This window comes from Rhinatrema bivittatum, chromosome 2 (assembly GCF_901001135.1).
Source record: "Rhinatrema bivittatum chromosome 2, aRhiBiv1.1, whole genome shotgun sequence".
NCBI classification, from domain to species: Eukaryota; Metazoa; Chordata; class Amphibia; order Gymnophiona; family Rhinatrematidae; genus Rhinatrema; species Rhinatrema bivittatum.
In genome coordinates, this window is record NC_042616.1 from 408,492,008 (window position 1) to 408,507,717 (window position 15,710).

A 15,710-nucleotide genomic window follows, 5' to 3' on the forward strand; every position below is an offset into this window, starting at 1 on the left:
GCGTACTTTTGTTGGCGCATCAGGCGCCAACAAAAGTATGCTGGATTTTAGTAGATACGCGCGTAGCCGCTAAAATCCTGGATCGGCGCACGCAAGGCTGCCGATTTCGTGTAGCCGGCGTGCGCCGAGCCGCGCAGCCAGCCACCATTCCCTCCAAGGCCGCTCCGAAATCTGAGCGGCCTCGGAGGGAACTTGCTTTCGCCCTCCCCTCACCTTCCCCTCCCTTCCTCTATCTAACCCACCCCCCCGGCCCTATCTAGACCCCCCCTACCTTTGTCGGGGGATTTACGCCTCCCGGAGGGAGAAGTAAATCCCCGCGCGCCAGCGGGCCGCTAGCGCACCGAGACGCGACCTGGGGGCTGTTCTGGAGGGCGTGGCCACGCCCCCGGACCGCCCCGGGCCAAAACCACGCCCCCGGGCCCGCCCCCAAAACGCCACACCGATCCGACACGCCCCCGACCCGCCCCCCTCGAAAAACCCCGAGACTTACGCGAGTCCCGGGGCTCTGCGCGCGCCGGTAGGCCTATGGAACATAGGCGCACTGGCGCGCAAGGCCCTGCTCGCGTAAATCCGCCCGGATTTACGCGAGCAGGGCTCTTAAAATCCGCCCCGATGGGTTTAAGAGTTTCCTGTGTTACTGTATTTTTTTGTTTGCATTGACCCATTAGTGATTTTTCCAGAAACACAACTAAGGGGCTGAATTGCGAAATGGCAGGAAAAGTTTTTTTAATGTGAACACTAAAATATTTTAAATGTGCAATCGGTATAGCAGCTGATTCAAGGAGCAAATGATGCATATAATACAAGGCCGTTCAAAAGGAACTGGGCTTTTTTATTCGCTCAGTGCATGCTTTGCACCTCTAAATCCCCCATACTAACTAACCAGCCCAAAGTTCAAGGGCCAGATACTGTAGGGGAACACCACTTCTCCCAGCCAAAACAAGCACTGTGTCCTTTTCAGACCCCCAGAATCTTCAACAAGGCCGTTTCTCCTAAACATGCTACCCTTCCCCCTCCAGATCAAAGCACCTGCTGACCTTCTGAAGAAGCCCCATTCCTCTGTGCCCGCTCTCCAAGGCTCCAGTGCACTGGCATTGTCCTCCAAAATCTTTATCAGCAGAAGGGAGATCACCGGACCCTCCTGCTGATACTGCTATACAACTCCAAATGGTACCACCTAGTGTTGCTTCCCACCATATCAAGCTGCACAATGACCTGAGCCTTTCGTAGGGGCTCAGAGGCATGGAGCTTCTTCCAGGACAGGTTGGGAGTGACACAAAAGGGCCATCACAGTAGTCATGTGGACAACCTGCAACCATGTTAAATGTCAGCATGCTGGTAGGCAAGTGCTACATTTTCCAGGGCCTGACGAATTTGGCAAATTTAGGAGGGATTAGTAACTATAGTGCTCAGAATTAATGAGCATACTATCTCCTCATTTACATATTTTTAGCATGTTCACACATGCCCAGTATACTGCATGTTTCCATCTGTGCTAAATCATTAGTGATTATCCTACCGTTAAGCACAATGGCTTTAGCGTTACACAGAACTAACAGGTGATTTTTAAAAACAGCGCACGGGCGCACATGTACATGTATATGCCAGTTCGCATAAAAGGACGTAGCCATTTTATAATATACGTGCATATATGTGCACCTGTTATAAAATGGGCTGAGCTCGCACACACGTGTGCACAATTTTATAACAGGGCACACACATGTGCACGCAAATGCCGCCTCTAGTGTGTTAAATAGGGGGATTTTATAAGGCACATGTGCCGACACAATTTGCAATTTTCCCTGTTCTTTCCCAGTTCGCCCAGGTGAGGGATAGGACTTCCTAACCCCCTTAGTGAAATAGCCTCCCTTTTATCCTGTTAGCCTCAACCCTTAAAGCCCCTGCTGACTAGCCTAGATTTTTTTTTATTTTACTATTTACACGCCATCCGTAGCGGAAGGGAACCCAGCGCACGCTTGTGTGCATTATGTATTTACGCGCTGGTTTCATTCATAAATCCAGGAATGTCCATGACCCTCCCCCCAGACCACATCCATGCCCCATCCCTTTATCAACAAAACGTGTTTCTGCGCCCAGCAGGAGATACGCGCGACCTCGGGCAGCTTTTAAAATCCGCTCGGCGTGCACTGTTCCAAGATACTCGCGGATCTCCCGGTTTTGGCACATGCGGGGCTTTTCAAATTTACCAGGAAGAGATTAGCTTACTGCAGTGATTTCAGTCCCTAAGTAAACTCAAATGCTTAAAGACAAAATATTTCCAAAAGAAATGTAAAACTAAATAGATTTTGGGCTTTGTGGCACAGTTGGTTTTAGGTAAAAGGTGAAATCTCTCTAATGTTATGCCATGTAAAATCATAGCAGCATGTTTTTATTTTTTCTTATGCTGCACCATAATGTTTGCTTATTTTTAGGCCTAACGTGTCCCCATAGTGGAAATCCATAAACAGTTCAATTCCCCATGTATCTAAAAAAATAAATAAAAAAATAAAAATATGTGCACTGGTTCAAAGGTCCAGTAATGACTCTAATAGCTAGAAAACATCATATTGCAATGAAAGATATCTGGTTTTATTTTCATGCTAAAGTGAGCGTGACTGGGGGTCACTTTATATTTGGTTTTAGTTTATGTGCAGGCACTATCACCTGTATATTCCAAGATTCAGAGACTCTACCCTGAATCATCTCCCCTTGAAAGGAAAGGCAAAGGGAGCCCAATCAGAGCATTTCACTTGTTCCTAGCTCCATTTCTCAAGGCTCCCAAAAAAGATAGCTGCTGAAATGTGAGTTCTTTTAAAAAGGCTAAACTCAAAGGATCAACGTCTTCATTTAACCAAACTATAGTCAGTAACGTCCGCATAACTTTGGCTTTATTTTACCTACAAATAGAAACAAACAAAACTTTCATGCATGAATGTAAGGCCTAGCAAATCCACAAGGATAGCCAGGGCGTGCATAGGATTAATTTATATCTTTTCTTAATCTTGAAAATAAATAAAATGTATTGACTTGGAAGGGGACCATTCTTCGAACAGGTTGCTTGTGTGCAGGCGGCGCTCCCTGAGAGATGGTGCAGCCAGTAGCAATGGGGTATGCATCGTAATAGCTTCACGATGTGATGATTTAGCATTCCACGTTCCAGGGATGTTTATAAATAGAAAGCAAACAGACAAATTATGGGACTGACCTTTTAAAATGCGTCCTTTTTAGATTGCACGTTGTGTAATTTGAGCTTTGGCACTATTTTTCAAAAGGGGCTTGTTCCTCCTCAAAAAGCAACCAGTGCTGGGTTTGGCCACTTGCAGCTGAGTTCTTTTGAGTCATTTTGCAACAACTGTTTTTAACCCTTTATCGTACCAGTGATTCTTAAAATGACCATGGCTTAGATTTACATTAAGCGACGCACACATTTTAATAAAGATTAAAGATTCTGTTAAGAATATAAGAAGTGCCAGGTTGGGTCAGACCAAAGGTCCATTGAGCCCAGCATCCTATTTCCAACAGTAGGACACTAGGGAAGGTCCCGCCAGATCAAAAGCAGTAAATTCATTTCTTGTTGCTTAGTTCCAGGGATAAGCGATGGCTTTCCCAAAGCTACCTGGCTTAATCATTTTTTTATGGACTTTTCCTTGGGGAATTTGCTCAACGCCCTTTAAAAACCCAGGCATGCCGGTCACCTTAAGCACACCCTTATTCCACAGTTTGATTTTGTGCTGAATGAATAGAATGCTGTCTCCGATTTCTTTTAACTCTGCCAGTTGCTAGTTGTTTGGAGGGTCTTAGTACTATTTAACAGGGTAAATAAGCATGCTCCCTGTTTGCCTGTTTAACCTTACTCAAGATTCATAAACTTCTATCGTCTCCCTTCTCGGTGCCCTAACTGTTTAGCTTTCCTTCAGCCCCTTTATCATTTCCGTTGCCTTCCTCTGCACCTTTCCTAGTTCTGCTGTATCTTTTTTTTTTGAGATGGGGTGACCTGAACCGCACACAGGTACTCAGGTGTGTGATCGTACCATGGATCAATACAGAGGCATTATGTTACATTCCCCATTCCTTTCCTAATAACGCCAGACATTCTATTTGCTTTTTGACCACTGCTGCACACTGAGCTGAGGAGTTTTCATTGTATTGTCCACAATGATTTTAAGATCCTTTCCTCCACCCCGGGAGATGAAAAGCAGGTTTATAATTTGCTAGGCACAGGACCAGTCATAGATGTACAGTGACATTAAACCACAGACAGGGGTTTATTCTACTGTCTAGTCATGTCCATGAACATTCTCAATGAAAGGAGCTGTAGGACAAATGCTGATATAGTGCTTGTTTTCTTGCACTTTGCTTTAAAGGGAGACTGTGGTGAACTTCTTCCTCATCCTGCATGATCTGCAAGCTCTATGCAAAGTATGTTTCAGGCATATATTTTGAACTTTTAGTTGGCAATATTCTGAAGATATCCATGTCTAAGTTTGCACTAAAAAAAACTGTAGCAGGAAGTGATGCCACTTCCTGTTTATTGCTAGGACTTCTGAACATTAGGGAGGTAATAAATTGAGTTAGCTAACATCAACGTGGAAAAGAGTGAGAGCCATTTTTCACAGAAAGACAGAAAGAGTTGTGTCTCTAAAAGAGTATGACAGAAACATACAAATCACAATGTACTCATTTATGGGCCGATACAGTAAAATCGCGGGAAAGCCGGCGCTCTCCCGGCGCGCACAGGCCACTCTCCTGTGCGAGCAATACAGTATTTTAATTTATTAAAATTAGGGCCGGCATTAAAAAGAGGCACTAGGGACACTAGCACGTCCCTAGCGCCTCTTTTTTGACAGGAGTGGCGGCTGTCAGCGGGTTTGATAGCCGATGCTCATTTTTGCCGGCGTCGGTTCTCGAGCCCGCTGACAGCCATGGGTTCGGAAACCGGACGCCAGCAAAATTGAGCGTCCGGTTTTCAACCTGCGAGCCGCGGGCCTATTTCAAACATTTGTTTTCTATTTTTTTTACTTTTTTTAACTTTCGGGACCTCCGACTTAATATCACCATGATATTAAGTCGGAGGGTGCACAGAAAAGCAGTTTTTACTGCTTTTCTGTGCACTTTCCCAGGGCCCGGAGAAATTAGCGCCTACCTTTGGGTAGGCGCTAATGTCTGAAAGTAAAATGTGCAGCTTGGCTGCACATTTTACTTTCTGTATCGTGCGGGAATATCTAATAGGGACATCAACATGCATTTGCATGTTGCGGGAGCTATTAGGTTCGGGGGGGTTGGACACGCGTTTTGGACTGTATTGTATCGGCCTGTTAGATAGGGATGCACATTTTTTTCAGGCAAAAAATAAAAAGAACTTTGGAGCCTCTGTATGATATAATGCCTAGAAGCAGGGGCATGGCCAGTACTTAATTTTGGGAGGTCCAAGGTTAACATGACTGGGCACTGTGGCCAACCTCCCACCCCCACTCCCTTTCCCCATCCTATGTGGGTTTTCAGGGCAGTGACTACAAAATATTTAATTTCTGGCATCTGCTTTCTCTTCACTTCTCCCTGCCCTGTCTTTGATGTTTCTCACTCTCCTTTTCTAGTTAACGCATCTACTTTATAAAATGTTACTCTCTCAGGCTGCTGATGATCAGTTATGTAAATAGGTTTCCCTTCAGCCCAGGCATTCCTGAACTATGAAGAGAGAAGGGTGGGGAATAAATAATTACCTGCCAAAAGTAAACAAAGACTTTACTGGCCTCAGTCTTGCCCATGGACAATGGTATTTTCCATTCAAGTGCAGGGGGATCATGGACTAGTAATGATTCCAATACCTGCATGCCCTCTAACTCCTGCACCTTTAAGGGGCTGACAGATAGAAAATGACCCTTCTGCTAGTGGTGGAGGCCTGAACCAAAAGGGAGGGAGCACAGGCCCCCAAGCCAAGGCTATTTCTCTGCCTGGAAGGAGCAAGCTGATTGGGTCCTTAGCTTCCACCATGATCATTCTTTCTTTCATCAGTAGTAAAATCATCGCCTTGTGCAGTACTTGTAAGCAACTTGGAACCTTCCCAAGTTTAAGAACATAAGAACATAAGAACATGCCATACTGGGTCAGACCAAGGGTCCATCAAGCCCAGCATCCTGTTTCCAACAGTGGCCAAACCAGGCCATAAGAACCTGGCAAGTACCCAAACACTAAGAAGATCCCATGTTACTGTTGCTAGTAATAGCAGTGGCTATTCTCTAAGTCAACTTAATTAATACCAGGTAATGGACTTCTCCAAGAACTTATCCAATCCTTTTTTAAACACAGCTATACTAACTGCACTAACCACATCCTCTGGCAACAAATTCCAGAGTTTAATTGTGCGCTGAGTGAAAAAGAACTTTCTCCAATTAGTTTTAAATGTGCCCCATGCTAACTTCATGGAGTGCCCCCTAGTCTTTCTATTATCCGAAAGAGTAAAAAACCGATTTACGTCTACCCGTTCTAGACCTCTCATGATTTTAAACACCTCTATCATATCCCCCCTCAGTCGTCTCTTCTCCAAGCTGAAAAGTCCTAACCTCTTTAGTCTTTCCTCATAGGGGAGTTGTTCCATTCCCCTTATCATTTTGGTAGCCCTTCTCTGTACCTTCTCCATCGCAATTATATCTTTTTTGAGATGCGGTGACCAGAATTGTACACAGTGTTCAAGGTGCGGTCTCACCATAGAGCGATACAGAGGCAATATTGTGTTCACAATATTATGCAAAAGGGGAGAAAGGTTAATAGTTAAGAAGTATCGTTATAAAGAATGTGTGGGGACAATCCATTATGATACTTCTAGCAGAAAATAAGCTTGCAAGACAGGATCCAGGAGTATAAAAAAGAAAAAACATACCCACATATACAGGAAAATTTCAATGCTACTATCGGTTGTTACTATGGAAATTCTTTAAGATGTTTTCTGTGCAGTTCCCTCAAACCATGTTTGAAACAATGTCATATATTACACATTAAGGATTGGTATCTGATTGGTTCATTCTCTATATGATGTAACTGATGACATCACAGTTAACTTGGGTCACATGTATTCAGTGCCAGTGAGGTAACTTGTGTCATGTCTCTCAACATGGATGTTACAAGTGAATTAGAGAATTGCTGGAGAGATGGTTAAATAATTACAAAAAAAACCTGAAGGGCCTTATTTTAAATGGATTTTTTTCCCTAAGGTAACAAAAATCTTTATTGAATAAGGCACTAAAATAGAACTTTGTGGTGGAGCAAGGTACAGTTTGAAATAGCACACAGCACACAATGGATGGATAAAGCTGCCATTTTAAAGATGACATGGCTTTAAGAGCTTTTAAGAAAGGGCAATTTATAAAGGTAAGCTATAAATAAATAAAATAACATGTTTTAAGCAGATGAGTTCTGTCCCCAGAATTCTGTCACTTTTTCATAATATGTTACCTTGGACTTACTGAAACCTGTCTATTGTGTAATCATGACAAAAGCTGAGATCATAGGCCAGCAGCAAAGTTTAATGGGGTCAAGTCTACTACTTGATGTGGTGACCCCCCCACCTTCTGTCTTTTGGTTTACTATGACAGCCTATTTATTCTACTTTTAAATCGCAGTTATCTATTAATTCACATACAATTGCAAATTAGCTATTGTCCTATCTGTAATTCACAATAATATATACATTCTATAAATTATTTTATGTATCAGTGCAATAATTCTAAACCATTTTCTTACTCTGTGTGTAATTCACAATTATCTGTTACTCTGTGCAATAATTCTAAATTATTTCATCTATTAACATGTATATAAAGTAACCTGCTATTTTACAGATTAGTCCATATATCTGTATAATAATTCTGAGTTATCTATATATTAATTGACAAGTTACTCACAGTTACCTACTATTCTATTTATATGTAATGCTAGGGATCCTATTTAGCATAATGTGTGATAGCCTAAATACTTTCTCAAACTCCTCAGGGTCACTGTTGAGCCGGGCCTTGTTTTTAAACTCCCACCTCTAAGCATTCAGGGCGGAACTGATGCCCGGCTCTTGGCAGTAGAAAATGCAGAGCTTCCAGTTGCAGGCTGCAATGTGAAGTTGGAAACTGATACACATGAAGAGGCTGCTTGAAAGGGTCATTGATGGCCTGCAGTAAGTTGAGAGGTTTGATATTATATTCTGTTACCTTTTATTGCACAACTTAGTTATTATGAAAAGTTAGGTGCTCTGTAAGTCCAGTCATCCAAGGTTTAGTTCTATGAACGTTGTCTTCTCATTCAGAAAATACCTCCACCACATTTCCCTTCTTTAGCCGTTTCATGTAAGGTCTTGCAGCAGGGGACTGCTCACACGTGAATGAGAGTCAGAGGAAGGCTCCACCAGTGTCCTCGGATCACCTGTCAGCAGGCAATCAGCCGAGCCCAGGTAACAAGGAATGAGGTCACTCGGCTCCCGGATTGGTAGAAATGTATGGAATAGGAGAGTAAAGAGAGATGGGAAAGGCAACCGAAAGATTGCAAAGATCTGTCAATACAGGGGAACAAGAAGTGCTGAGGATGGGCTGGAATGGGTAAATAAGGGGTGGTTAATTACCATCTCATAGTACTAAGACTGGGGGATCCTCCGTGAATCACCCGAAACAGCTGCTGAAATGCAGCTATTGAAAACAAATCACAGAAAGTATTTTTTCACTCAACGCACATTTGAACTATGGACTATGTTGCCAGAGGATGTGGTCAAGACATCTGGCATAATTTAAGTTTAAAAGCAGTTGGGCAAGATCCTGGGGAAAAAAAAAGTCCATAAACAATTATTAGCCAGGAGAACTCGAGGAAACCCACTGCTTATCCCTGGGAGTAGGCAAGGAACTGATCTGCCGGGTACTCCTGACCCAGATTGATCACGGCCAGAAACAGGATGCTGGGCTTGATGGATCTTTGGTCTGAGCGAGAATGGCATGTCTTATATGCTTATGTTCTTACGTGAAGTCGTTCAGCTGTACTGGACGAGGAGAAGGGAAAACCCAGTCTAAATTTCTGCCTTGTTCTTCCTTCCTGACAGCACAGAAGGAAGACTTCAATGAGTAAAGAGATAGTGTGCTGAAGGGTTCAACTTGTTCTGTGTTTCGGTGATGAGACTGCACTGACATTAAAGCAATTACTAGCAGAATGCATGAATGTGCATCTAATCACCAGTGAGGTACTTCTTACCCCCTCTACAACTCTTCCTCCCTCTTCCATGTCAATCTATCTTTTTCTTCTTGTACAACTCTAATGCCTTTAGATCTCAGTACGCCCCTTATCTCACTTTTGCCATTTCTGGAATTCTAGCATTTTATTTTATTATACCATTCTTCCTATATTTGTCTCTCACCCCCTCACCCCCTCTCCCTCTCCCTCTCATCCTCTTTCTCATTTTTTCTTTCTCATCTGTTGATGCACTTTCTTGACCCCCCCTAACCACACCCAACACCAGACTCTACCTTTCTCTGCCTTCATCTCTCCCTGTGCCTCTCTATTTTCCTCTCTCACTAACCCTTCCCCCAATCCATTTCTCACATCTGAAAAATCAGTGGGGAGAGCTCTTTTTTCTATAGCACAGAAAAGAACTGTGTACAAACCCTGGCACTGCTTCCTACCAGCTTTACTTGTGAAGGGACCCACTGAATGGCTTTTTATTAAAATGCATATTGGTCCTGTCTTTAATATATTAACAAGGTCTGTAATAGAGCTTTTCTTAGACTCCAAGGCATTGCTTGTCTCTGCAAGATAACTTTTCATTAAACAGCTACTCCTGATACCAGACTGTTTGACTCTCTGTAAAAATGCTGACATGATGGCACGCGCCTGTCCCCCTGCTCTGCCTCACTTTTTCATAAATATAAACCAAAGCCAGGGAATTTCACAGATAGAAGAAAAAAACAAAACAGAGAGATCCAAAAAGAGGTGGGTGGGTCAAGCAGAATGAGAGAGAAACCTATCCTATTACTATGAGGTGTTTTTTTTTTTCTGTACAAATGTAATAAGTTGGAAAGTGCATTCCACTGGCAATGCAGAAAGATGGATTTCTCTTCATCCACCTTTCAGCACTCTCCCTTCTCCACCAGTGATAAGAGGCCAGCATTATTGTCGGACATTTGAAGCAGCAAGGGCAATGGCTCCCACTGCTCATCACCGGCTCCCACTGACAGCAGCAGGAACTGCAACACAAGTGCCCACCTCTCATCCCATTCTCCAGTAGCGGCGGTGGGGAAAAGCAGCCTGGAATCCTATTGCTCCTCCCACTTTTGCCCCAACTCCTCCTCTGCCTGACGTGTGGTGTGCATGGCGACTTCATGAGATGAGTGGCCGGGCAGGGGCACAACCACTCATGCATATGGATGGCTGAACAGACAGACAGACTGATCGGGGCAAAGGGCTGGCCGACACCATTTTGAAAAATGGCATTGCTTCCACCATGTGACAGGGGATGCCCCATGGCACCAGTAGCTCCTGTCGCAAGATAGCAGCAAAGGGCAGCCATAACCATTTTGACTAATGGAAGCCATTGCCCAGGACAAGAGGTTGTTCCTGGGCCCCCCACTAGATCACCAGATGTTTTTGGTGAGTCCTGGGGGGGAGGGAGGGTGGGCAAGGAGTCAGCTGGTAGGGTGGCTCAATATTGTAATAAATGAGAAGGGTTGGGGCGGGTACTGGGTTTTTTGCTTTTTTTTGTAAACTTACTGTTTTTGCTCCCCAAAAAAACTGATAGGAAAAACAACATGAAATTTTGTGTTTTTTCCTATGGTTTTTTGTTATTCCCAAAATGTAAGAAAATAGGAAACATCATCAGTATTTACTATTTTGTTGCAAACAAATGCCCACCCCAATGCACACTATATAAAATATGTGTAAGTCTATCCATAACATGCTCACATATTAAAAAACTTACGACATGTATTTGAAACATTCCCACATAAATGTTGACTTATCTGGCTAAATGGTGACAAATATCCAGCTAAGTAGAACTAAGACCTATCCAGCTATGTAAGATAGCCGAATAAGTAAAAGCACTACATATGCTAGATGGATAACTGGCATTTGAAGACTTATCCGGCTATGTAGTGCTTTTTAAGACTTAACCAGAGAAGTGGTGTCTTTGCCGCCACTTAGCCGGATGAGTAAAAAATTATCCAGATAACTGGCGTACATCTGCTATGCGTGCATATTTGTGTTCCAAATTTTAATCATTTACACAAGGACATGTAATTACCAGTTTTACCAGTTAAACCACCATTTGCCCAGTCTGTCTCTACGTCATCAAGACCCCCCCTGGTTCTTTAGCCTGAATTCCCTCCCCCAGTTTACCCAGACCCCTCACCCTGTCAGTATTTCACTATAAAGAATTTTATTCTGACTCACACCAGATAATTAGCGGGTGTATGCATGCGCAGGGAACAGCAGTACGTGCACAGCTTTTGCTGGCTATAAAACAGCAACTTATGATCATAAATGTTAGCCCCACCCAGGAACACCCCTAGCCTGCCCCTTTTTTTTTACATGAGCACATTTATTCACACGCCAGTACTTGGCTGCGCGTGTAGGTGTGAGGTTTATAAAATCGCATTTCTGCGAATATGCACTATTTGCACACGCATCTGCCACTCTGTGAGCATGCATCGCTGTGCAGCTTATGCAGCGCTGTGCTCCGGACTAACTGTTGAAAAATGAAATTTAGATCATATCAAACAATGTTCACCCTACAGCTGGATGCCATTTTTCCCAGGAATTTTATTTAATGCTTGACTAATAAATCCAAGGAACAAACTGAAATGATTTGCAGTTAATCCCACACCCACTATACTGGGCTAGGTCCAATTTCCTCCCTCTAATCCAATCTCCTTTTAAAGGCTTGAGGCAGGAAGATGGGAGCCCTTCTGGATTGAAAGGTACACAGTGAGTTACAGACTCGCACTGATTCCTTCGGGAATCCAGCGGAAAGCAAGGTATTGGTTTTTACTTGACCATTGCAGTCAGCAAATTATCTTTTTTTTTTTTTTTTTAAATAAACTTTCACACTCCTTCCTAGGGTTGCTCCAAACCAGGGTTCAAACTCATGCCAGCTCCCAAATCATCCTTATGATAACCTAGAAAGAATTTATATGAAGGATCTACTTGCAGCCTCATTTGCTTAGCCAAGAAAAGAATTTAGCTAACGTATAATTGTAATATAATATGCTGTATATTAGCTAAGTTGTTTGATATATGTGGAGAACCACAACTTCCATTTGGCATTTAAACTAATCCATTTAAACCTCTCTCACCTTACCCTAGTTCAAATAGAAAGAACCTGGTTTTATTTTATTCTTGCCAATATGAGCTTTACTGTATTGGGAATAGATCTGGTGGCTTGGTTCATCAATCCAAGAGGACTGGGATGCTTTATACTTTTTAAAACCATCTTTTCCTCCTTTTCTTTTGTTGTGGTGATCTGGGGATTTTTTATTTTTTTTTTGCTCATGAATCCTTTTGGAAATTAATTTCTATTACAACTGCAGTAGTTCAAAAAAACATTACAGCAAATTAAGTTTCATGGGGAAGAAGTAATTTTTAAATTAATAGCTGCTTACCTTTATTGCTTTGCAAAGCGCTTTATAATCACAGATGGACACAGTTGTTTTATACAACTATAACCCAAAGTACAGATACAGAAAGAGCTGAGAGGTGTGGATTGGGGAAAATAGAAAGCTTTGAAGGCTTCCAGCATGCATATCTTCTGCAAATACTGCAGCCGACTTGTATGGCATGGGAATGCATGCAGCAAATCCAGATTGCTGGGAAAGGACGCAAAAGCAGTATTCCAACGAGTACTTTCTGCCCATGCACTCAGAAACACACAGAGGCGCAGTCACCTAACCAAGGCCCCAGATGCCACCCCTACCCATTTCAGTCAGCTGCAGATGATGTGCCTTCTGGGGTATACTGACCTGAGACGACAGCAAACTGTAGATGAACTATTTGTGGGTTTACTCCTCCCACTATATTTTCTTATTACATTTTCATGCAGAGAAGGTCAAATGATGTAAAACTACTAAAGATTAGGGATGTGCAGTTACAATTTTTTTTTTTGTTTGTTTGAGGTTAATATTCAGCATCGTTTAGCCAGATGAGTGGAGATATTCAGACTTATCTGGCTATGCTAGCCAGGTAAGTCAAACTTCCTACTTAGCAGGTCTGATGTTAGCTGGATATGTTTATCTGGCTAACTTTTGGCTAACTGGGTATAATCAGCGGTGCAGCCACACCACTGGCGCTGAATATCCCAGATCAGTTAGCTGGATATGTTTATCTGGCTAAGTTGTTCACCAGGATATCGGCTGAGTATGAACCTCATTTCATTTTAGGGTTTTTTCCCATTTTCAGCACTTTTTTCCTTTTCTTTCTTTTCAATGTGCACTGCATTTTTTTAGGGCACACTAATTTCCATTTCTATTTCACACACTAATCAAAACAAAATGAAAAACAAAACAACAACAAAAAAACCCCCCCCAAATGCACATCCCAGCTGAAGATGACAGAAAGCTACCATTTGTTATCTCGCTCGCTCTCTCTTCTCTACCCCTGCCACTCCACACACGTCTTTCTTTCTGTGTTTCACTCTCCTGGGAGGTTGATTCACCCCCTACCCAGCGGTTTGGGACTCCAGGAGGCAAATAACAGAAGATGAGCATGGGAATTTTCAGTTGCTATTTTGCATGTTTTCAAAAAGTCCAAAGGTTACTATTGCTTATCATATTTTTAGCGCTACTAGACATACACAACAATATTTGCAAAACGAAACAGGCCAAACTTACTGGAGTTGGCAGGAGGACCCACCTTTGTCAGGATCTTGGAGAGCACAGCAGAGGTGCTAGTAGCCATCTCCTCTTCTCAGTCAGGTAATAAGCTTGAGCACGTGATACCTGCTTGTTCAGATTCTGCCCCGCACCACTGCTGGCAATACACGGTGCCAGCATTTAAGAAGCCTACGACTGTTTATGCTGCCTAGGCCACAGCTGTGCTGCTTGGTGATTCTAAAGAGCAAGCTGTAGAGAAGGGGCATGAAGAGTGAGTTGCAAAAGCCAGCCCTTTGGCCTCCGGATGTGCCCATGCATGGCATGCCTTCCTCCATGAGTACTGGCATGAAACCCTGTTCAGAGTTCTAACAGCAGGGGATGTGCTGGGCACCCTAGACTAAAAGGCACGATGCCAGCCAATATATTTGATAGCTGTGCTGTAGAAAGTGATAAAGTACTTGCAGGAGTGAGATGTATGAAGGCAGAACCCCTTCTATTGTGATGTGAGTGCTTGAGATGCAGGATAAGTGGTGCAGTAATGGAGTCTTAATATGTAACAGATAAGGCTTCAGTGGCCTGAGTCCCTCTACTTATTGGCCTGTGTGGAAGGAGATGGTGAGATTGGGAGGCCAGTAGACCATGAGAGCAATACAAGGGTTGAGAACTGCATGGTAGGAAAGGTATGCTTATCTAGTGTCCTATGAATGTTGCCCATTCATGGAGAGAAGAGCTGTGAATGAAATGCAGAATATAAATTGTATAGGTGTAAAAAAAATGTTGTCTTTTTTTTTTTTCTTTTTACTTTTGGACACAAGTTGGTCTTGTATGCCAGCAGTTCCTCATGCTCTGCACCTCAAACAGTTATTTTCAGGCTATAAAAATTGTCTTTTCTTCTATGTGTGTGAGGGATGGTGTTTTCCTTATTGATACCTGTGGAACTGAGGTGAATAACTATTTCGAAGAGAATGCAAATGAGGCAATGTCACAATAGAAATGTGGGCATGCATTTTTAGCTTCTTGCCCTTAAATTGTGCTAACATGGGCCAATCATGCTCAGTGCAGTTTCCCTTCCTTTTAAAGGGAAGCAATATCACCCTAGTGACTTTGCATGTCTGAAAAGTATAATGAAGTTCATGCAAAAATAAATAAGCCAGCTAATGGATTCCACAGCTCAGGGCAGGACAAGCCTGAAATGCTTCACCATATGTCCATTTTTACTCTATTCATCCCATTTGGTCTCCCTTATAGCCTCTGCTCCAGCTTTGACTAGCAATTATTTCTATTTACTGGCCTGGCTGAATAATTATTTGCCTCAGATTTCTTTTCAACCTCAAAATGGTCTCTATTTTCCTCTCTCTTTCCTCTCATTATTTTTAATATAACATTTGATGGTTTGGCTTGCAACTTTAATCAGAGAAAAGATTAGATTTCTGTGACAGGGATGCTGACCATTAAAGTCCAAAGAGACAGCAGAGGCAATGTATAAAACTGAAGTGTCATCTAAACCTATTCAGTGGAAGATCAAACAATATCCTACCTATCTACATATGCACATGAACTTATATAATGGTAGTCCACAAAATGTTTATTCTCATTGATCGTGTGAAAAGGAATGCGTTTCCATAACTCATAAATAGGTTACCATTATATAATCCTCTCTTTCTCTCTCTAACGACTGTGGGAGTGGGCTGAGAGAGAGGCTGGGTGTGTTTGGTTGGAGACCTTTGCTCTGTATGGAGAATTAGCTTGTCTTTCTTTTGTTTCCCCTTTGTGATTTACTCTTTGATTGTTGAAGGCTCTGATAGTTGGGCAAGCTGACTTTTTTTTTCCGCAAACCCTGATTAGGATGGCCGATTCAAGAGGAAAACGTCTACTTAGTGAAAATGGTGG

General features: G+C 42.7%; 1 protein-coding gene across 1 annotated transcript in view; it reads left to right on the top strand.

Annotated features, from left to right (window-relative positions):
- The first annotated feature begins 7,228 nt into the window (after positions 1 to 7,228).
- Positions 7,229 to 15,710, top strand: part of CACNG2 (calcium voltage-gated channel auxiliary subunit gamma 2) — a 427,968-nt gene continuing 419,486 nt past the window's right edge. The window contains exons 1-2 of the mRNA XM_029590086.1: positions 7,229 to 7,365; positions 7,984 to 8,158. Of these exons, the coding sequence (XP_029445946.1) occupies positions 8,149 to 8,158 (10 nt within the window). The 5' untranslated portion in view covers positions 7,229 to 7,365; positions 7,984 to 8,148. The remainder of the gene's footprint in view (positions 7,366 to 7,983; positions 8,159 to 15,710) is intronic.